The 22,273-nt window shown below is 50.5% G+C and overlaps 2 protein-coding genes across 2 annotated transcripts in view; one reads left to right on the top strand and one right to left on the bottom strand.

The window, feature by feature from the left end:
- DHX30 (DExH-box helicase 30) overlaps positions 1 to 6,941 on the bottom strand; it is a 29,592-nt gene extending 22,651 nt beyond the window's left edge. Inside the window, exons 1-2 of the mRNA XM_062505470.1 lie at positions 6,920 to 6,941; positions 3,644 to 3,695 (exon numbers count right to left, since the gene is read on the bottom strand). Of these exons, the coding sequence (XP_062361454.1) occupies positions 3,644 to 3,674 (31 nt within the window). The 5' untranslated portion in view covers positions 3,675 to 3,695; positions 6,920 to 6,941. The remainder of the gene's footprint in view (positions 1 to 3,643; positions 3,696 to 6,919) is intronic.
- A 1,486-nt stretch (positions 6,942 to 8,427) lies between these two features.
- The window catches only part of SMARCC1 (SWI/SNF related, matrix associated, actin dependent regulator of chromatin subfamily c member 1), a 66,776-nt gene continuing 52,930 nt past the window's right edge, over positions 8,428 to 22,273 (top strand). Inside the window, exons 1-5 of the mRNA XM_062505507.1 lie at positions 8,428 to 8,582; positions 14,855 to 14,974; positions 17,511 to 17,596; positions 20,968 to 21,049; positions 21,853 to 21,945. Of these exons, the coding sequence (XP_062361491.1) occupies positions 17,523 to 17,596; positions 20,968 to 21,049; positions 21,853 to 21,945 (249 nt within the window). The 5' untranslated portion in view covers positions 8,428 to 8,582; positions 14,855 to 14,974; positions 17,511 to 17,522. The remainder of the gene's footprint in view (positions 8,583 to 14,854; positions 14,975 to 17,510; positions 17,597 to 20,967; positions 21,050 to 21,852; positions 21,946 to 22,273) is intronic.

The raw sequence follows: 22,273 nt of genomic DNA, 5'->3' as shown, positions 1-22,273 counted from the left end.
ACCGAGAGCGGCCCGGGAGAGCCGGGAAAAGCGGGGAGGAAGGAGAGGGGAAAGGGAAAAGGGGGAAAGGGAAAAGGGGGAAAGGGAAAAGGGAGAAGGGGATGCTGCCCTGGGCCGGAGGCCGCAGCATTCCCGGGTCTTCGGTGCCGTGGGAGCACCGGGAATTCTGGCCGGAGATCACCGGGAATTCAGGCCCTGAAACTCCAGGAATTGCGGCCATAGAGCATTGGAATTGCGGCGGGGAATTGCGGCCATGGAGCACCGGGAATCACGGCCATGGAGCACCGGGACTCACCGGGAATTGCGGCCATGGAGCACCGGGAATCACCGGGAATCACCGGGAATCACCGGGAATCGCGGCCACGGAGCACCGGAGCGCACAGAGCCACTGTCCCACGTTCATGGGATAAGTTCCTGAAAAGTTCCTAAAATTCCTAAAAGCCAACTCCCCCCGCAGCCCGTCATTCGCTAGTATTTGAGATAAACACTAAAAATCTTTATAATCTTTAAAATAAGTATTTTCAAGATCTTAAAACCTTAAATCTATAAAATATAAAATGAAGGTCTTGATTTTAGCATATTTATAAAATAAGCCAGCCCTCCCCACTTCTCCCAATTCCAAGTCCTCCTTTATTCAGTTCTACATGATTTCACATCCAGGTATAGAATTCTTTAGGCTGTGGAGCTGGTTGAAATTCTGACCCTACAGGATTATTTATTTGCTTATTTAAATAAAATATTTATCTTTTCTAAGCAATTAATCTGTATTTACTCTGGCTGTACTGGGACTACCATTAAATTTTGCATTTCTTTAAACCAGGGCTTCATTTTTATGTCAAATACTTTATTACTGAGTATTTTGTGTAAAGTGAAAACCAACATGAATGGCCGGTAAGCATCATTATGAAAAAGGGATTTTTAAAAGCTTTTAAGTGGGTTTTGTTTGTTTTTGGATCAGAAAGAGAAATTAATAAGACAAAAAATATTGACAGATACAATGGCACAATTCAGTTTTACAAAGCCTGGGCTCCAGGAGAAGAGGTTCAAGAAGAATTAAGCGATCAAATAAAACCCTTTGCGAAAACAAACAAACAAACAAACCCACCAAAAAACCACCACCCAAAAAAACCCAACTTTGGAAGAGCTGAACATTCAAAAATCTTCTAAATTCTTCTCCCATATTCACTTTTTAGAACCTCTGAATTAGCTGCTCATTTGTCTTTGTAGTTTTTTACTTAAAAAAAAAAATGGAAACACAAACCCAGATCTTGAATCAGCACCAGCACAAAAAAAACCCCCACTTTGTTTTGAAAGACATTAAATTATTTTGGTACTTAGATTACAAATTTTAAAGAGATTGGTCCACTAAAATGGGAAAAATCATTCAAAACTGATTGTTCATTCAAAACACATCCAGACCTCTAAAAAGGAAAACAACTCATTCAATTCAAGGGAATTAATCCAGTGTTAATCTTGTGACAGCACGTTGCACAAACTATTATTTGTATTGTTTTACTGTAATTTTACTATTTATTCAGGAATAAACTGAGGTGGTTTGGAAACAAAAGCTTCAAGGAAGACTGGAAGGAAAGGGAGGCTGGGAAGAGCATGGCACCATCCCCACATCCTGCTGGGAGAGCAAAATCTCCTGAGAAACTGCTTATTGTGTTGGAGTCGGTGCTTTTGTAGCATTTTCCCAGATCCAGCACAGGCACTGAACCATCCAGCAGGGGAGGAACCCAAATTCCAACCACGGAGCTGGTCCAAGTCCTGGACATCCTGCAAGGATCCCAGGAGGCAACAGGAGGCCAGGGAGAAGGGAACAGAGCTGGAGACCAGGAGGGGAAAGCAGAGGCAACACAGGTGTGGGCAAACCTTGGGAACTGCAAAAGCTGGGAAAACCTTGGGAACGTGGGCAGCGGGCTGGAAAAGATGGGAAAAATTGGGAACACACAGGCAGGGGGATGGAAAAGCTGGAGAAACCATGGGAACATGGGCAGGGGGATAAAAAAGATGGGAAAAATTTGGAACATGGGCAGGGGGATAGAAAAGATGGGAAAAATTTGGAACATGGGCAGGGGGATAGAAAAGATGGGAAAAAATTGGGAACACACAGGCAGGTGGATGGAAAAGATGGGAAAAATTTGGGAACATGGGCAGGGGGATGGAAAAGATGGGAAATTTTAGAAATGGGCAGGGGGATGGAAAAGATGGGAAAAATTTGGGAACATGGGCAGGGGGATAGAAAAGATGGGAAAATTTAGAAACGGGCGGGGGGATGGAAAAGCTGGAAAAAAAAATTGGAAATACACAGGTAGAGGGATGGAAAACATTGGGAACACACAGCCAGGAGGATGGAAAAGCTGGGAAAACATGGAAACGCATGGGCAGGGGGCTGGAAAAGCTGGGAAAAGTTGGGAACACATGGGCAGGGGGCTGGAAAAGCTGGAGGAAGAGGCTGACATGCAGTCCCAATGGGCAGAGACAGTCAGGGGTGAGGAGGGCTGGTGGTTTGTCCCCAAAAGTGATATAAAGAATTATCTTGTGGGCACAGAAACAGCAGTGAAGACTGGATTTATTCAAAAATTCCAGCAGTTGCCGATTCCAAGTATCTTTATTTTGCAGAGAGCAGTGTTAAGCAGCACAGGCAGCATCTCCAGAGCCATCTCCCAGCTTTGGCAGCTCCTGGGATGAGCTGGGCTGGACTAGCCCCTCCAGCCAAGCCTGTGCAGAGGCAGCAGCTCCTTAACGAGCCAAGTTTCATTAACTAATTAATTTCTTTATGCCCAGGGCTAGAGCATCCCAAGTCCCAAACCCAGCCTGGCCATGACAAACCACCAGCCCTCACCAAGAAAGTTCCATCTCTTCATCCAGACTCCAACCCCACTCACAGGATTTGATGGAGGAGAGGGGCTTTGTTCCCAGCTAAAGTGACTCTGTGCACAATTCCTGCCCTGGATGGGAAAGAATCCTTGGATTTTTAGTTTAAATCCAGCACCCCCAGTGCTGGTGACTCAGAGCAGGGTGGTGGCAGGAGTGGTGGGGTCACTGTTGGGTTTCCTGAGTGTCAAGGGGAAAGGGTGAATTCCCTGGGATGGAGGGAGGGATCCTTCTGCTTCAGCCAGAGCTGGGATATTTTATTCCATTCTATCTTTAAGACCGAGTAACAGAGCTCAGGAAAGATCCACAAGTTAAAAGCAGAAAACAGTGACTCGAGGGATTTCTGAGGACAAAACATGATTGAAAGGAAGGTTGGCAAAGCAATGACAGGGAAAAGAGCCATGGTGACAGTGACAGGTATTAAAGGACCAAATCCCAAGGACAAAGAGCTCATGGAGTTGGTACTGAGGGATACAGGGATATTTAGGAGGACAAAATTAAAAGGGATAAAGCCTGGACTTGAAGCTCAACAGCAAACAAGTGTCCAACAGATCTGGATAACACTGCAGGGCTCAACCCCTGCCCAATCCCAGTGTCCCTGAAATCCTGTCCTGTCCCTCCTGTCCCATTCCTGCCACATTCCCCCGTGCTGCACCAACCAGGACACCACTGAGCTCCTGCTCACACAAACCAACTGCTCAGCCACCTGCTGCAGCTTCCACCTGGAAACCCCCGTGGAACTGCAGGCTGTGTCAGCTCTTACCTTTGAGGGAATTCAGCGAGAACATCTCCATCCCGGTGGGAAGGGTGGGTTCCTGGGACAGCAGGAGGGAGCACAAAGAAACTGCAAGTTAGAATTGGTATTTCCTTTAAAATGTTTCAGGTGCTTCTGCTTTGTCTCTGTGGTAAAAATAATGGGTTTTTTTGTTGTTTTTTTTTTTAAAAGCCTTTTAGACCAGGATGAAGTAGATTATTGCCATTATTCACTTTAAAGGAAAAAAAATGAGAACTGTACTTTTGAGAAAGTTCTTTACTGAAACTGAAACTCTTTACTACATTAACTTTCACTCAAATGAGACAAACCCAACTTTGTTTTGGGGTGTTTTATCTGTCTTGCCAAGTATTAAATATACTCTAGGGACGCTTGGAAACAGTAATAAGGATTTTCTGTAAGATTGGATCAGATGGGTGAGGATTGAAGGTCATCATTTACATACAAAGTTAGTTTGGAGCTGGACTTCCATGGTCCTGGTGGATCCCTTCCAAGTCAGGATATTCTGGGATTCTACAGACATTAACTGTCCCTATCAATGACTTCCTGTGCATGCAATTAATAACCTGCAATTATTATTCCAATTATTCACTTTTGCTTTCAATAAGACAAAACTACTTCAGCAAGAAAAAAGAAAAAAAACTGCAAATAAGCCCACCCAATTTTCTGGCCACATCTCTGGACACGACACCTTGTCCCTACAGACACATGGACACCAACCTGCCGTGGCTGCCAGGGCCACACCTGGCCTTTTCCAAGGATGAAATCAAGAAAAACAGAGTAAATTCACTTGGCAAAACTTAAACCTCACGTGTGCTGTGGTGAATCTTGGAGGAAAATGTCCCCGGTGTGACTAAATCACTGCAGGGAACAAAGTCAGGGTGTTTTTATGGTCCTGGAGCCTTGGCACACAGCAGCCTGTGCCCCCTTCCATAGGGATCATCCCAGCTTGGGTTAAACTGCCTGACAGCCAAGGGGATTGGTGATGAATTGTGAGAGTCCAAAATTGCTCCAGCAGGAAAGAGACAATCCTTAAACCCTCTGAAGTCTCTGGGGAGAGAAAAGCAGGAGTGTGACAGGGAATGCTGCAGGGAATCCAAACTCCAGGAAAGCAGGAGGGTGACAGGGAATGCTGCAGGGAATCCAAACTCCCGGGGTATTGGCTACATCCCCCTCCCAAATTCTGAAGTGTGACCAAACAGGGGGAGCTGTATCCCAGAGAATCCAGGGAATCCCTCCTCAGCATCCAGAAACACTGCAACATTCCCTAAGGGGAATTCAGGGAACAAGGAATGTCTCAGCCATGCTGGGATGGGAAAAAGGGCTCTTCCAAAAATGGCTTTGAGCTGAAAGAGGGCAGGGCTGGATGGGATACTGGGAAGGAATTGTCCCGAGCAGTGTGGGCAGGCCCTGCCACAAGTACCCAGAGCAGCTGTGGATGTTCCCTGGGTCCCTGGAAGTGCCCAAGGCCAGGATGGACACTGGGGCTGGGAGCAGCCTGGGACAGTGGGAGATGCAGGGATGGCAATGGATGATCCTTACACTCCCTTCCAACCCAAATAATTCCATGATTGAATGGATAAATGCAATCTAGAGTTGATGGAAATGGTCTTCTCTGCTCAAGAACAAAGAAATAAAAAACTGAAAACCTTCCAGGGATGAGGTTCCAAGATGAACAACTGAGATCCCCTTGGATAAGCAAGATTCCAACCCACCTGTTTGTATGATCCTGTCTGCAGATCCCAGCTGAGCTGGGAGCCTTACTGGGAACCAGCAAGAACCAGACTGGGTGGGAGCGGGGCAGGACAGGGAGGAGAATAAAGGATCTGCTGAATCTGAATACCAGGATGCAGACCTGGGAATCACTTTTAGCACATCCAGCAGCCTGGGGGAAATCCCAGGGTTTGCTCCTGCAGATCCTGATCCCAAATAAAAAGAAGTGTCCAACTGTAGCAGCTGCTCCAGCCCCCAGAGAAACACAGGGATGCAGGATCAGCATGGAAAGGGGATACTGGAAGACTCAGAATATATTTTGTCTGATGACAGGAGAGATGTGGGAGCTCCAAGGACACCGGATTTGGGGAGAAATGGACCATGATGACACAGGACAGGCAATGGCACAGCTGGAATGAGAATCCATGAGAGCACAGAGCCTCGTGCCTCACACCCAGCAAACTCCAGAGTCCCAGGTGGGAAAAGAGACACTAAAAGTTTGTTAGGAATAGACTCAATGCTCCTGCTCCGAAAGCAAAGAGTCAAACCAGGCAATGTGGCACAGAAAATTGTTAGATAAAATCCCAAAGGATGGAAAGGAATTGGGCTTTCACTGGGGTTCCTTGATCCACTGGAAAACAGCTACATGAAGGAAAACCACATCCCCGAGAGAAATGCAGGGAAAATCACAGCAATTCTGATTATTGGCTGCTGGGATATTCCAGCAGTGTTGGAAGGGGCAGAGCCCCGAATGCTTTGTGAAGAGAACAAAGGAGAAATCGTGCTGTCTCCCACATCCAGCACCAAGGAATCCCTACCCCGGCTCCGGGCAGAGCCAACAGGCCACTTGCAGTAGTGATTTTTTTTTAATTTTTTTTTTTACTTTTGGTTATTTGGGCCAAAGGAGCAGCGGATCCGCGCAGGAAACCTTTCCTCGCCGTGCGGGATCCTCGCTGCCGAGCAGCTGGAAGGGGGGACAATGAAGGGCTGCAGGTGGGAACGCTCCGGGACACCTCCGAGCACCGCGGCCAAACGGGTGACCCGGAGAGACAATTCCCGCGGCCACGGCGGAAAACGGGGCCAGCGGTGAGCCCGGGGCGAGCCACAGGAGGGGACGGAGAGGCAGCAGTGGGAAAAGGCTGCGGGAGAGCAGCTCTGTGCGGGAGCGAAGCCTTCCCAGGGCAGGGACAGCAACTCCAGGGAGAGCCGCGCTCCCGGCGCCGCTTGCCGGGGCTCTCCCCGCCGGCCCTTCGCCCAGCGCCCGCGGGGAGCGGTGTCCCGGAGCCCCCCCCCCCCCTCCCCGAGCATCCCCGGGGCCCCTCAGGCATCCTCGGCCCCACCGGTCCCGCCGAGCATCCCCGGTGCCGCCGAGCATCCCCGCCCGCGCCGCCCCGCCCGCACAGGCCGCGGCCCCGCACGGCCCTCCCCGCCTCATCCCGCTCTGCTCGGCGCCATCGCCCGCTTCTCCCCCTCCTCCTGCCGCCGTCCCGCCCCCGCTGCCCCCTCGGTTCTCCCCAGGGGTCGCGGCCCGACCCTCGCCCGCCCCGCACCGACCTCCGCACCGCGACTGCCGCCGCCGGGCCGCCCCTCGGGACTACAGCTCCCGGCAGCCCCCGCGCGCGCTTCCGGCGCGACGCGCGCTTCACTTCCGACCCTGCCCCGGAAGTGAGACGGGCCCGCGCGTTCCCTCCGGCCAGCGGCGCCGCTGCGCGAAGCAGCGCGTGGGAGCGGGGCGGGGTCTATCCCCATGGCAACGGATGAGCCAATGAGCGGCGATGACCGTACCCATGGAAACGGCAGAGCCAATGGGAAGCGCGGCCTGAGGGGGCGCTGTAGGCTCGGCCCCGCCGTGGGACGGGTTCGAGTCCCGATCCCGACCCGCCCAGAGCAGCTGTGGCTGCCCCTGGATCCCTGGCAGTGCCCAAGGCCAGGATTGAGCAGCCCGGGACAGGGAAGGTGTCTCTGCCATGGCAGGGTGGGATGGGATGAGATTTTAAGGCCTTTCCAATCCAAACCCTTCTGGAATTCCTGACTGTACTCACTTTGCTGCCCGTTCAGAATGGCAGCTCTGAAATTCTGAAGTTCCAACTTCTGGATGTTTGGTGGGTTTATTATTCCCTATATCTCCAGATATTATTCCTACGGGTTTTTATTTCTGCTTTGTAGTGTTCAGGGATGGGGGAACATTTACAAACTACAGTAATGCAAGGGATGTTTTTTTATTAGAGATTGTGATTTTAATGAAGGACTTTTTGATGTTCTAGTTGATAATATTTGAAGTAAAATGTGTTGCATTTATATGCTGGTTTTTTGTACATTAAATATATGTTATATACATATTTCTTCCTTTTTAAAAAAATACTTCTCTGTTATGTTTGATCCACGAATAAAGCATTAATAGAGACTCAAAACTAAAGGAAAGTGGGGGGAAATTGCTCCATAATGACCCATTCCATGGGTGTAGATGTGGTTATGAAAAGATAAAGGTACCCAGCAGGAAAGGCCTGGTGCAGATACCTGGAGGTAATTATGTCAGCACCAATTTACTCCCTAATTAGATCTCAGAGTCTTCAGGCCTGAGCCCCGGGGGCCGGGGCAGCCCAGAGGTACCGAGGGCTCTCTCGCTGTGCTCGGGTTCGGATCGTTCCCAGCCGGTACCGAGGGCTCTCTCGCTGTGTTCGGGTTCGGATCGTTCCCAGCCGGTACCGAGGGCTCTCTCGCTGTGTTCGGGTTCGGATCGTTCCCAGCCGGTACCGAGGGCTCTCTCGCTGTATTCTGGCCCCGCAGACCCCGGGGTCGCTCAGCGGGAGCGGCTCAGGCGGGGCCGCGCCGGGGGCGGGGCCAGTCGAGGGGTGGGGCTGTACAGGAGCGGCGTGCGCGTTCCCGCTGGCCTTCCCGATCACATCCCCAAGCACGTTCCCGTTCCTGTTCCCGATCCCATTCCTGTTCCGGTCCCGGGCGCGCTCCCGGGGTGGGCGGGGCGGGGGCGCGGCGCATGCGCGGCGCGGGGCGCGCGGGGACAATGGCGGCGGCGGCGCTGGCGGCGGGCGGAGGCCCCGGGAGCGGCCCCGCGGCGGCTCCGGCGGGCGGGCCGGGCCCCGCGCTGGCCGCGGCGCGCCGCAAGGACGGCGGCCCCGCCGGCAAGTTCTGGGAGAGCCCCGATACCGTGTCCCAGCTCGACTCGGTCCGCGTGTGGCTGGGGAAGCACTACAAGAAGGTGCGGCCCGGCGGGCGCGGCGGGCACCGGGCGGGGAGAGGGAGGGAGGGACGGCCGGGAGTGGAATGGGACGGGACGGGGGCCCGAGGCCTCCGCCGCTCTTTGTGAACCGCGGCCTCGCCGCTGCGGCGGGTGGGGGCGGCCCCGGGGACATTTCCGCTCCCTCAGCGCCGGCCGTGCCCGGGCCGTGTTCGGGGCCGCGTTCGGGGCAGCCCCGGTGGCCCCGCGGACGTGCCCGGTGCCCGCGGGGCCCGGCCGGTACGCGCTCGCCCCCGGCTGTGACTTTCCTGTACGGGCAGGTCCCGGCCCGGCCGGGCTTCGCTTCAGCCGCGCCCCGGCGGTCTCGGGAGTGCTGGAAAAAGGGAGGAAAAATGTCCCGGAATGGCTTCGGTGCTGCCGGGAGCCTCGTCCGGGCGCGGTAAAGCCCCGCGTGTTGCTCCGAGTTCATTCGGCGGCACCGTCACTGCTCGGTGCCCTTGGGCTCCTCTTCTTCCTTCGCTTTCTTTAAATGTTGAAGTTTTGTTTGTGGGGTTTTTTTGTGTGTGTGGGTTTCTGGTTTTTTGTTTTGTTTTTATTTTTTTCTTTCGTTTTGGTTTTGTTTTTTTTTTTTCCCCGTGTGCTGATTTTATAACTTCGTTTCGATACCCGAGCCGTGAGAAATGTGCCGCTGTAACTTGGCAGCGTGTCCACGCCGCGCTGTCGCGATGCTGAAGAGCTTTATTTGGATGGCAACGATGCCCAGGGGATGCTGCGCTGGGCAGGGTGCCCCGATCTCCCCATTTCCCCAATTTTGGGGCCGTCCCGCCCGTCCTGGGCAGGCCCAGTGTCCGTCGCCCCTGGATGAGCACGGGCTGTTGTTGCTCGGGTTCTTTGTGTGGCAGGGAATCTGAGAACGGGAATCTGAGCTGGATCGGTGTGGGGTGGAACCAGCTCGGGTGTGTTTTTCCAGTCCTTCCAGCTCCTTCCAGGTCGCATCGGGGTGCAGGGTGCAGCTGTGAAGCAGCAGCTCGAGCTCTTTGTGTTGACAGGGCAATGTAAGAGAATATTTCTGCGGTGTGGTTTGTTCCGGTTGTGGTTCTGGAGGAGCTGTGCTTTTCCCTTTCCCTGTCCTGGCTGAGCACCCGGGATCCCAGGAAATCCCTGGAGCAGCGCTGTGGCTCCGAGGAGGCTCCAGGTGCCCTGTCGAGCACACAAAAGTGTTTGCTGTGGCTCCGAACCCCCCAGCCAGGCTGGATCTCTCTGTGCAGGAATGGGAGCCAAGGGAAAACCCCTCCATTCAGATTGTTTATAAAAATTAGATATTTATTTCTTATGGTTCTGGAAAGTAATTAGAGTTGGACTAAGGGGACATTACAGGGTGAGTTTTGGAATGTTGCCGTGAAAATCCTTAAAAAAAAAATCAGTTTGATTTGGGGAAACAGGAAAGTTGATAGCAGTGCTTAAAGATGGAACCTTAACACTCCAGAGGGAAGGGCTGATTCCCTTTTGGGTGTCCTGTAAATGGACTCTGGTTCATCTTGTGCCTGTTTTCATCCGCCTGTGGCTCCTTCCAGAGAGGTACATGGTGGTTTTTGCTGGCTTTTGTCCAGTTTATTCTCTTAAAAATAGATGTTTGTACATCTCAGTGGTGAAGCTGTCAGCAGCAGTCGGTGTGCCCGGCTCTGGGAGCTCCAGGCACCCATGGGAGAGAATCCAAGAGCAGCACCGATCTTGGTCATGGATCCAGAGGGGCGGGAGAGTTGGAGAACTGCATTTACAGAGCTGCTCATTTTGTCTCTAGAATAAACAAGACTTTAATATTGAAGTTTTCTGTGTCTCTGGAGTACAACAGCTGTTGGGTAGTTCTTTGTGTCTCTAGAAAATCACAGCTGCTGGGGAGTTCTCTGTGTCTCACAAGAACAGAGCACAATTAAAAATGAAAGTGGTTTCAGTAGTTATGTGGAAGACTCACACTGGACCTTGAAAAACCCATTGACAGGCACCAAACATAATGACAGAAAATTAAATTATTAACATTGTACTGAAGTTATTTATTCCAGGCTCCATCCTGCCCCCTGCTTGTGTGTGTGATGTTTGGAAGTCAGTTTGTGTTGTTTCTGTGCATGAGGAGGTGCAGGAGGTGCCCAGCTCCTCCGTAGGATGCAGGAGGGATGTTGGAGCCTTGCTTCCCTGGGAGCTGGGAATGGGCTCATGCCGTGGCTTTGGAGTCCTGGGGGATCTGACAGACTTTAATAGAACAAAGCCACGGGATCCTGGAATGGTTTGGGTGGGAAGGGACCTTAAAGCCCATCCCATTTCACCCCTGCCATGGCAGGGACACCTCCCACTGTCCCGGGCTGCTCCAACCCCAGTGTCCAACCTGACCTTGGGCACTGCCAGGGATCCAGGGGCAGCCACAGCTGCTCTGGGAATTCCAGCCCAGGGCTTGCCCACCCTGGGCAGGAACAATTCCATCCAAATATCCCACCCATCCCTGCCCTCTGGCAGTGGGAAGCCATTCCCTGTGTCCTGTCTCTCTAGCCCTCCTTCCAAGTAATTTGGGTAGACTGTAATGGATGCCTTAATGTCACCGTAGTTACTTAGAAATTTGCAGTTCAGAAGAAAATTGGGCAATTCTCTATTATATTAATGATCATTTATCTCTAGCATTGTGCATTGTTTAGGTAGTTTCTTTCTCAGTAAGCCACATCTCTGATATTAAAATGGGCTGTCCCAAGGCTGTTATTTGTGGTCTCTAAAACCTATTTAAGATAGTTTGGGAGGGGTTTTAGCAGCTGCCTGATGAAGGATGCAGCCCCTGACCTTGGCCTTACATCTGTGCTCCCCAAGGACCCATCTGGGTGTGTTGTTCATATGCAGGGCAATACACTGACCTGTGGGAGCTCTGGTGGTTCTGACAGCTCTGCCCCTCTGAGACAAAAGGCTGGAGAAGTTGATTTTAGGGAGGCAGGGAGGAAGATGCTGTGGTTTTTAAGGAGCAAGTGGAATGTTGGGTTAGAGGGGATCAGGGCAGGGGCTCAGCACAGGGAGCAGCTGGGACCTCCCCTGCACCATGGAGAGGGGTCTGAGGCATCTCTGGGGTTGGGGCTGCTGCAGGGGCTGGGCTGGTGCCCAGGGAATGTCTGTAGGGGATCTGGGATCCTTGGGCTGGTGCCCAGGGAGTGTCTGTGGGAGATCTGGGATCCTTGGGCTGGTGCCCAGGGAATGTCTGTGGGGGATCTGGGATCCTTGGGCTGGTGCCCAGGGAATGTCTGTGGGGGATCTGGGATCCTTGGGCTGGTGCCCAGGGAATGTCTGTGGGGGATCTGGGATCCTTGGGCTGGTGCCCAGGGAATGTCTGTGGGGGATCTGGGATCCTTGGGCTGGTGCCCAGGGAGTGTCTGTAGGGGATCTGGGATCCTTGGGCTGGTGCCCAGGGAATGTCTGTGGGGGATCTGGGATCCTTGGGCTGGTGCCCAGGGAGTGTCTGTAGGGGATCTGGGATCCTTGGGCTGGTGCCCAGGGAATGTCTGTGGGGGATCTGGGATCCTTGGGCTGGTGCCCAGGGAGTGTCTGTAGGGGATCTGGGATCCTTGGGCTGGTGCCCAGGGAGTGTCTGTGGGGGATCTGGGATCCTTGGGCTGGTGCCCAGGGAGTGTCTGTAGGGGATCTGGGATCCTTGGGCTGGTGCCCAGGGAGTGTCTCTAGGGGATCTGGGATCCTGTTCCTCCCAGCCATGAATATCCTGGAGCAGAGGACAGCAGGGTGCTGGCAGCTGCTTGGGCCAGGCACTTGTTCCATCAGCTGCGTGTGCCTGCTGTCCCCTGCTGTCCCCAGGACTGCCCTGGCAGCCTCTGCAGCTCTGCTGTCCTTGGCACGACCCTCCTGTGCTCCGATGTGATCCAGGCAGGTTCTGTCTCTGCAGCTCTTTTGTGTTCTCACCTTTGAAAAGGAACAAGAGTTGTAACCCAAATCAAAGCATTTCAGTGTGGGTTTTCCCTTCTCTCCTGTGTGGTGATTGAGCTGGAATGCCCTTTGTTTTGGGGAAGGTGTGTGCAGCAGGGCACAGCACCGAGTGTGTGGGTACCTGGGGTCAGTGCCCATATCAGAGCTGGATGTGGATCTGTCCCCTCTTGGTGACAAAGGCTTCCAGGGCAACTGCAGTGCAGCTCTGGCTGCAGAGTGATTCCCTCTGCTCACACTCTGCTTTCTGACCACACATTCTCTGCTTAAAGCTGTCGGGGTGATTTTGTGTTTCTAATTATTGTGGAAATGTTGGAAAGCTCTGCTGTGTCAGTGGGGCTTTGGCATTTCAGCACAAGGGTAAAATCCTCTTATGGAACAGGGCATCATTCTGTCCTCTGGGATTCACTGCTTAAAAACCTTTATTTGCTGCAGGATCATTTTTTGGACATGAGGGGAAAACCTGGAGGTCTGTTGGACTTGATGCCTCTGCGGTTCCTCAAACCCACAATGAATTGATTGGGAAATTGTCTGCTGTATTTTACTGCTTAAAGATCTATTTGTGCTGCTCATTAGCATGCAGAAATGATGGAGGGGAGTCTTGGGCTTCTTTTTTCCACCTTATTGTTCAGGGAACCTCAGGCAAGGTAATGGGCTTCTCATTAAAAGGATCTGCAGGATAGTGGCAGTGCAGAGGAAGATGAGAAGGTGTTGTCTTCCTTTACAGCTTCCAGCTGTCAGTGCCTCCTGCAAGAGACAAAAATGGGAGCTGCAAGAAAAGGAATTATTGGCTGAAAAACTTCACATGTCTAAGAATAGGCTTTGCAAGGTGCATAATCATGTAATTTTCCCTTTTCTCTGAAGAAAAATATGTGAAAAAAAGTAGTATAAGTCAGTATAAGGATGCTACCACTTCTGGATTTTTTTTTTTATTTTTTTTTTCCGAAGGAGGTTATAGAATCCCAGACTGGTTTGGGCTGGAAGCTCATCTTGGACACTCCCAGGGATCCAGGGACAGCCACAGCTTCTCTGGGATTTCCATCCCAGTCCTTCCCAACCAGGAATTTCTTCCCAATATCCCACCCACCCCTGCCCTCTGGCAGTGGGAAGCTGTTCCCCCTTGTCCACTCACTCCATCCCTTGTCCAAAGTGCTGTGCAGAGCCTGGAGTTGGACTCAGTGATCTTTGTGGATCCCTTCCAACTCAGGATATTCTGTGATTTTGATCTAATTAAACATTAATTCCTGGAGGAGGGAAGAGGGCAAATTGAAATGCAGCTTTGAAATTTTAGCCTTCAGTTCTTTCCAGGCTCATGTTTCTAGGTCAGGATTTATACTCAGGACAGGACACTTAGGAGCCTCATGGGAATTTGTGTCCTTTGAGTTTGAAAGATTTAATTTCTCAGATATGTGTCTGCTCCTGAGAAAGTGCTGGAGGAACTCACGTTTCGGGGTGGTCAGACACTGAAATTATAATTGTTTCAATACATTCAGTGTCTTTGTGGTGTCTTTGGCTTTGGAGCAAAAGCTCAGGTAGGTTTGACTGGTATTTGGCAGCACAGCTTTAAAACTTCGAGGGTTCTGGGTCTCAAAATTGTATTTTTTAAAAGGGGTTTTAGAAGAAACTGATTTGAAGGAGGAGCAAAGGCTGAGAGTTACCCAGCTCAGAGACTGGGGTAGCTCAAATTGCTCCATGTTCTACCTGGAAAAATGATTTTGTTCTCTTGGCAGTCATCTAGCACAGTGAGGAGGTGACGTCCAGTGAATGAACACTGAATATTGGGGGTGACAAAACCTTAGCTCCACAGGAGGAGTTTAATATTCCATGCTGTGACTTTACATTCACAATGTAAACGTAATTTCATTGGGAGCTGCTCAGATTGTCCCAAAACATCACAAGAGCCTTTGTGTGGCTCAGCTTTTCCCTGTGTGCAGGACATCCTATTTATACCACAGGGGTGCTCTGAGGATTAATTAGGAGTTGATTCCAGCAGGAGGCTGTGAAGTAACTGCAGAAAGCTCTGTGTGTGTGGGCAGCATGAGCCTGTTCCTTTATTAGGAACTGAGATCAGCTTCAGTGCTTAATCCACGTGTGTAACCCAGCCCTGAGGAGCTGGGCATGAGCCACAGGTGAGTGCTGGATTTTTAGCCTCAAGCTTGGAAAATGTTTGTGCTTCATGCTTCTCTAGTGCCAGCCCCCCTCCACCCCTTCCCTGGGATCCCCAAATCCTAAAACTCCTCTCCCCAAGTGCAGGAGGGAGCTGGGGTGTCACCAGTCAGCCTTCACTCTGTTTCTCTCTCCTCAACAAACATCTGCTTTTTGTCTTGCAGTATGTTCAAGCAGATGCTCCTACCAATAAAACATTGGCTGGGCTGGTGGTGCAGCTGCTGCAATTCCAGGAAGATGCCTTTGGAAAACATGTCACCAATCCTGCCTTCACCAAGCTTCCTGTGAGTATTGAGCTTCTCCCTCTGCTGTCACTGCTGGAGTGTGTCCAGGGCATTGGGACACCCCTGGAGCACCCTTTGGAAGGGCTGGAGTAGCACACTTTTCCTTAGTGCAGATTTTCAGTGTAATACAGCTTATTCTCTGTATATTTGAAATGGTTTCTGGAATGCTGTGGGAAGATTTTAATTTCTATTGAAACTCAGTGTAATTCCTCAGTTTTAAGTCAAATCCTAAACTGAGTGGATAAAATACACTTTCCAAGGCAAGCAAGTTCCCATTAGGTGTTTTGGTTGATTAAACTCCAAACTTGTCAAGCTGCCAAGGCTGAGAAATGACTTTGCCACATTCTGCAGCAGCAGGTAGGTACCTGCTTGCTCTGGGATGGTTCTCCAGTCCCTTGGGGTACAGGTAGCCAGGAACAATATCAGCACTTGTGAGTGAGACTGCAGCCAGGAGCCCTGCCCAGCACCCAAAGGATCTTGTCCCAGGGACTGTGAGCTCCAGAGAGCCAGTGGAGGGCAGGGGATGCAGCACAGGGAAGGACAGAGGGGTCTGGGAGGAGGTCAGGGATGCCAGCCTGATGCCAAGGCCCAGCTGGGTGATTTAGGGCAGGTCTGTGGGCCAGAGCAGTTGTCCTAAACCTCTAAGTGTGGCATCAGCAGAGAGGTGTGTGTTCATCTTTGCCACAGGATGCGTGCTGGCTTTGGAGGTTCTTTGGGGTTCTTTGAGGTGGGTGCACAAAGCTGGAATCATTTATAGCCAGTTAAGATGTTGGAGCCAATTGAAACTGAAGTTTTCCTGAAAACAGTTGACAGCACTGCTGTGGTTGTGGCTCCATGTGACAGGAGTGCCTTTTTTTGTTCTGGGCTGGTTGTCCCCTGGTGTTTTGGCCCTGTAACCTCTCCATGCGGGTGGGAGGTTCCTTCACTGGAAGGTTTTTCACACTCATGGAATGAATCTCAGAACAATTCCCAGACAAATTTTTGAAGGACTTGTTCTCTGTGAGGGTGGGCAGGCCCTGGCACAGGGTGCCCAGAGCAGCTGTGGCTGCCCCTGGATCCCTGGCAGTGCCCCAGGCCAGGTTGGACATTGGGGTTGGAGCACCTGGGATGGTGGAAGGTGTCCCTGCCTTGGCAGGGGTGGCACTGGGTGATCCTGACCTTCCCTTCACCCAGACAATTTTGGGATTTTGTGAATCTCCTGGTGCTTTGGAGTGCACCCAGAAGCACCCAAGGTGCCATTAAGATCTCACCACCTCTCCTGATACCCCAGTGATAATGGGAAGCTTTAGGGACAGAGGGAATTTGTAGAACTTTGTTTGGATGTGGCAGCACAAACCATAAACCTGCCCACATTCCACAAGTGCATAAACCATTGGAGTGCTCCCAAGCCTGAAATCAATTTGTCTTATCTTAAAAATGGGCAATAAACCTTGCAGTGGCATCCTAAAGATGTTGTTCCTGTGTTTGTTCTCACTGCTTCAAAGGTCTAATCTGTTCAGATTGGCTCAGGTTCATTTACAGCACTCGGATCTCAGTTAATTCCAGCAGGAGACAACTCCTCAGTGCATCCTCAGGAATAATGCTGTTTGTGGGGTCTCTTCTGCTCCCAGCAGAAAGCCTCTGGTGGGAACCAGAGCCTGGCCCTGAACAGCTCCTCAAAGTCTGCTCTGTGCCTTGGACAAGTTTTTTATGAGAAACACAATAAAATCCAGGATCAAAGCAGATCCTGGCACTGCTCTCCCTGGTGCTGCCTTCAGCTGCTCCCTCCTCCTGTCACCATTTCCAGGATGCCTTTGACAGAGCTGGCTTTTCCCAAGCACAACCCTCCTGACCAGAGAGATCAGGAAACATCCAAATACAATCCCAGACTAAAATGTATCAGAAAAATTGAACTTTCTGTGCAGATAACAGGGGTTTTTTCAATAACCTTTCAGAGAAAGGGCTTGGTGGGACTCTGGAGCTTCCAGCCTCCTCGTGCTCCTGTTTGAATGTTGTGGAATTCCTGCTTTGGGAATGGTAAAACTGAGAGGGAGGGAAGGAGCTGGGTTGAAATGAGCTGGATTTGGTGTTTTAGGGCAGATCTGCACCGTGGCTGTGCATCTCCTGACAGCTTTCCATGGGGGAGGGATGTGAGTGTGGAATATCTGAGCTCTGCTTCAGGTGCTCAGTTCTGATGATCTAGTTTGATGTTCTTGTACAGATCAAGAGCTGCTTCCTTGACAGCTACGATTTGAGGTTTAATTTACTATGAAATGGGTGTTCAAAGAGTACTTTGGATTTTTACAGCTCTACAAGGAAGGAATTGGAGCTTTCAGATACATCAAATTCTTGCAGACACAGAATTCTGCTTATTCCAAATCCATTTAATCTTCAGGAAACATTCTGAAAGAACCTCAAACTCGAGAAGTGTTTCATCTGAAAATTATCTTCTCATTTTATATCTTCTGTTTAAAACTCAGCTAACCAATATGCATTTGTTTAAAATAATGGCATAAAAGTCAGCATCACTGCTTTTCCTTGTTTTTTTGGGTTCCAGGCAAAGTGCTTCATGGATTTCAAAGCTGGAGGTACATTATGTCACATTCTTGGTGCTGCTTACAAATATAAGAATGAACAGGGCTGGTAAGTTTTTATTTGTGGTTTATACACCTTTTGCATGAAACCAAGCACATGAATTGCTTATGCAAACTACCTAAAGTTTAATTCTTCCTGGAGAATTGGGCAGGCAAGGCAGTGGAGATGGGAAGAGGGAATTTTTCCTTGTTTTACCGATGGTAGCTTTTTAAAGACACGCCCCCACACTTCTAAATTTAAAGAGAAGTTGGCCAAGTTTAAGGTTTTGGGCCTGTAGTTGGAGTTAATGACAAGTTTGAGGCTCTTTTTATTTTATTTTCTTGCTGTCTGACTGAGAAAATGAACCAGAATCAGAGTCTCACATCTGAGAGACATAAATCTTTGTTGCTGTATGGATTATTTGGTTTAATTGTGTTTGGGAAAGCATGAAACACTGCAGATTTAAATAAATGCTCAGATTTCCATTGCTTCAAAAATGGGGAGTGTAAGCACTTAGAAACTCTGCCCCTGGATCTGTTGATGCTGGGATGAAAAATGTCCCTGCAACATCCAAGGAGTGGTTTCACCTGGGTGTTTTTAAGTTATAATCCTCTTCCCAAGGGAACAGCAGCATGGGATCATAAAATCCTGGGATGGTTTGGGCTGGAAGGGCCCTGAAGCCCATCCAGTTGCACTCTTGCCATGGCAGGGACCTTCTACTATCCCAGGCTCTCTGAGCCCCATCCAGTCTGGCCTTGAAATTATTCTTTTTGAGAACATTGGGCAAAAAAAAAATGAGGGTGAAAAGTCAATAAATGTAAATTATCTATAACGTTAAGCAGAAATTGTTCCCATCCACAAATTTCAATAGTTTGGATGTGATGTTTCCAATGTGTAGCAGCATTCCTGGAGTTGACTGAGTTGTTTTTACACACGAGAGCCATTAAAAAGGCAAAACAAAGTTGAGAATGGTTGGTTGTTTTTAGGAATTATTTATATTCATATCTGCTCTGTTTGAGGTGGGTATGTCAAGAATAAACCCCTCTCAGTGGTTTTCCTATTCCTGGGACAGGCACCTCTTTGCAGTGTGGTTTATCAGGAGTGTCTTGCTACCTCTTTGCCTTAAGGTACGGGAATTAAATGGTTCCAACTTCAGGAACACTTCAATCTTTCAATACCCCACATTTTGAGTGAGACAATGTGGTTTGTCCAGCCCTGCTGAGCTCTGGAGCTGCCTCCTCCCCTGTCCCTGCCTTGCTGCTGCTCAGGATTAGTGTGGGTAGTGCCTGGTGTCTGTGCATGTGGGCTGGAGCGGGCAGTAATCCTGCACCTTAACTCTGAGGATCAGCCCTAGAGCCTGGAATGTGTCCCCCACTGACTCTACAAATAATCTGTGCTGTTTGCCTGCACTGTGATTGATTTGATTTTTGAATGGTCTGCATTGTCGCTCCTGCTTAACCTGTTTGTGACTGATCTGTCTTATAGGAGAAGTCCCTCTCCTCGCCACAATAGGTATGTCTGAGAGCTGGACATAGCTGTCCCAGCTGGCACAGGGAGTCTCTTGAGCTGAGGACAGGAGGAATTAGTGCCACTTTACCCAAATGGGCAGCTGAAACAGTGCTGTTATTCATGGATCTGTCTCCTTCTCTGGGTGTCTGAAGCAGGCAGGGATCTGGGGGCATGCAGGTTTTGAGCAAAAAATGTCAAAATTCTGGTGGTGCCCTGAGTGTCTTTGTCTCACAGGTACCAAGAAGTCTGTAGGTTTTGTTTGGCATTTGTCTCCCACAGAGCTGTTCTGGGTGTTTGGGATCCAAACCATGGCTGAATACTGGTGAAGGGGATCAATCCTGACTCAAAAACCCTCTGTATTATAGGTGTAAAATACTTTATTAACAGTGACCTGACACCTCGAAGTCTGGCCATGCTTCTGCAAGTCAGGGTGAACTTTCCAAAGCACACAACAAGGCCATAAAGTCCTCTTTAAAAGGATGATTCCAATAAATATGCCAGGATCTTACATGTGTTTCGTTTGCCACGTCCTCAGTGTGAAGGGCAGTCCTAATGTGCTTTAGGACAGAAACCATCTCCCCTGACCCTGACAGAGGATGCTGACAGAGCTGCCCAGCACCTCAGTGTTCCCACTGGACCGACCTGCCTGGGCACCTCCCTCCTGCAGATCCCAGGAGCTCCTGGAGAAGAACGTGGTGGTCCTAGCTGGGGTGTCATGTTCAGTTTAGTGGGGTCACACCCTGGTGTGGTCACAGGCCTTGGGGCTGAGCTTTGCTTTCCTTCATCTTCTGTGAACGTTCATGGACTGAAAGAAGGGATCTGTTGCAGGAAGCAGGGATGTGTTTATAGGGAAGTGCCCTTGGCTGTGGAGTGATTGGTTTGAACTGGGTGGTGCTTGCAGCCCGTCACTCCAGGCTTCCCCACTGCACTGGGCGTGCAGGGCTTTGCATTCCACACCCTGCCACCACCTCCCACCCCAGGGAGAGCCTTTCCAGACTGCAGCAGCAGCGTGTTCCCAAAGCTGGAGGTGCAGGCATGCGTGTTCTGCACCTGAGAGACGCAGCCTGAGGGTTCAGCACCTCCTGGGGCTCTGGGGGAGGCTGGATCCTCAGGGCTCAGCCCCATCTGGGACACCCCTGATGGTGCTGGGCATGGTGAGGGTTTGGGGCTGGGGCTGTCCCTCCTCAGGCTCTGGGGGTCACCGCTCAAATCCCTCACTTGGGTTGTTCTATCCGTGAGTTCCAGACATGTTCAGGGCCAGGTGGGTACAGCACAGGGAGTCTGGGGGCTCTCCTGCTGCTTCCCAGGAGGATTTCTCAGGTTTTGTGTCCTCCCCTCATTTCTGATGGACAAATCTCCATTGGCATTGCAATAATTGTGTTGATTTGTCCGTGAAATAAGAAAATTAAAGCAGCAGGGTCCAGTAGAGGCAGTGGTAAGATGCTGCCGTGGGTTATTAGCTGCCCGTGTTCTGGGGGGTGGTTTGTTCTCACATCAGACACAGGAATTGCTGGTTCTCTGGATTCCCAGGACTGGTGGATGGGTGCAGCTAGAAGTAAGAGAGCCATAAGAGCTCATTCATGAATTTTCTCATCTGGTTGTTGAAATCCATGGTGGCTGTGTGTTTCATTACCCCCTGTGACTGTGGTGGAATGCACGACCCTGCTGCAGGGTTTGGTGGACACTGTCAACCTTCCTTTTTCTCCCCAAACATCTCACAAGTCAGCTGCATTTGTTGGTTTGGTTCATTGTGGTTTTCTTGCTCGTGAGGGTGCCAAGTGCAGCAGAAATAGTTGTGGCTGTGCTGGAAGTGTCCTGACCCCGCTGCCATGATCCAGTGTTTGTGTGGAGCAGGGAAGGAAGGTTCTGGACTGCTGGCAGGTGGGGATGTGCAGCTGAAGTTAATATTTCTGAACCATTTCCCTCACCAGGAGGAGGTTTGACCTGCAGAATCCCTCACGGATGGACCGGAACGTGGAGATGTTCATGACCATTGAGAAAACACTGGTGCAGGCAAGGACAAAGGGCAGGGATGCACTCACTCCCTGGGCACTCAGGGCAGGAGGGATTTCATCCTGGCCTCCTGTGGCAGCGTGGGACTGTCCCCTCCCCGTCCCACCCGCTTCGGTCACAATTCCACATCCACTTACCTCTTGAAAAACGTGGAATATTTCCATTGACCCTCTGGGGGTCTGCAGAGGGTGAGGAAAAGCTGTTGTAAGGAAAGAGAAAACATCGCAAGTGTCCCCATGTCCCTGTGCAAGTGGCACCCTTGGAACTGAGTAACTGCTCCTGTGCACACCCTTTCCAGGGCTGACTTTCAGTTGCATCTAAGCCTTTTTCAGACTAGGATACATTTTAGTCTCACTTTATCAAACAAGATATTATCTGTAGCCATTAAGCAGCTTTGTGAGGTCTAATTTGCAGTTGGATTTTTTTAAACTGCTGCATGGGAATTACGTATGATTTTTTTCAAACTCTGAAGCCAAGTTCAATGTACAATGTAGTCAAAACATAACTTTCTGGTGTTTGTTAGGAATGGAAACAGGAAGAGCAGCAAAAAGCAGCTATATTCTTGTAACAAAAAATCCTTGTCCACATACATAGGTTTTAGGGCACGATAAACCCCTGGGCAGGGGAGGTGTGTGGAGGGAATGTCCCTGTCCCAGGGCTCCTGGAGCTGGGATCACTGACCTGTGTCACCCCCTGCTCTGGGTTCCGTTGGAGCTCCAGCACTGGGGATTTTAATAGGAATATTCTGATTTTTGCTACAGATCACGTCCTAATTGCTTGTTCACCTTTCTTTTTTCTCACAGAACAACTGTCTGAGCAGACCAACCATCTACCTCATTCCTGACATGGAGCTGAAGCTGGCCAACAAGCTGAAGGACATTGTCAAACGTCACCAGGTAAGTGTCACACAGCCCTGTGCCCAGGGCTGCTCAGCTCTGAGGGGCACCCCTGGCTCAGCCCTGGGGCTGTCTGAGGACACTGGGCAGCAGCAGCAGCTCCCTGTGGAATGGTTTTGACCCTCCCATGGAGCCTGAATCCTTGCTGTGCTCTAAAAGCAAACCTGGACCTGCTGCACATGGCTCTGGGTGAGCTGGTGGCAGGCCTGGCTGATTTATTGCTCAGTATAGCTTTGTCCAAATGTGAGGCAGCTGTTCCAGATGTGTGGGACAGCAGAAGGAAGCTTCACTCTTCAAATGGTCTTTGGTGTTTGCTTTATTTCACTTC

Source organism: Cinclus cinclus, chromosome 1, assembly GCF_963662255.1.
Source record: "Cinclus cinclus chromosome 1, bCinCin1.1, whole genome shotgun sequence".
In the NCBI taxonomy this organism is placed as follows: Eukaryota; Metazoa; Chordata; class Aves; order Passeriformes; family Cinclidae; genus Cinclus; species Cinclus cinclus.
The sequence above is the reverse complement of the archived record's forward strand: the minus strand, read 5'-3'. Positions and strand labels throughout refer to the sequence as shown.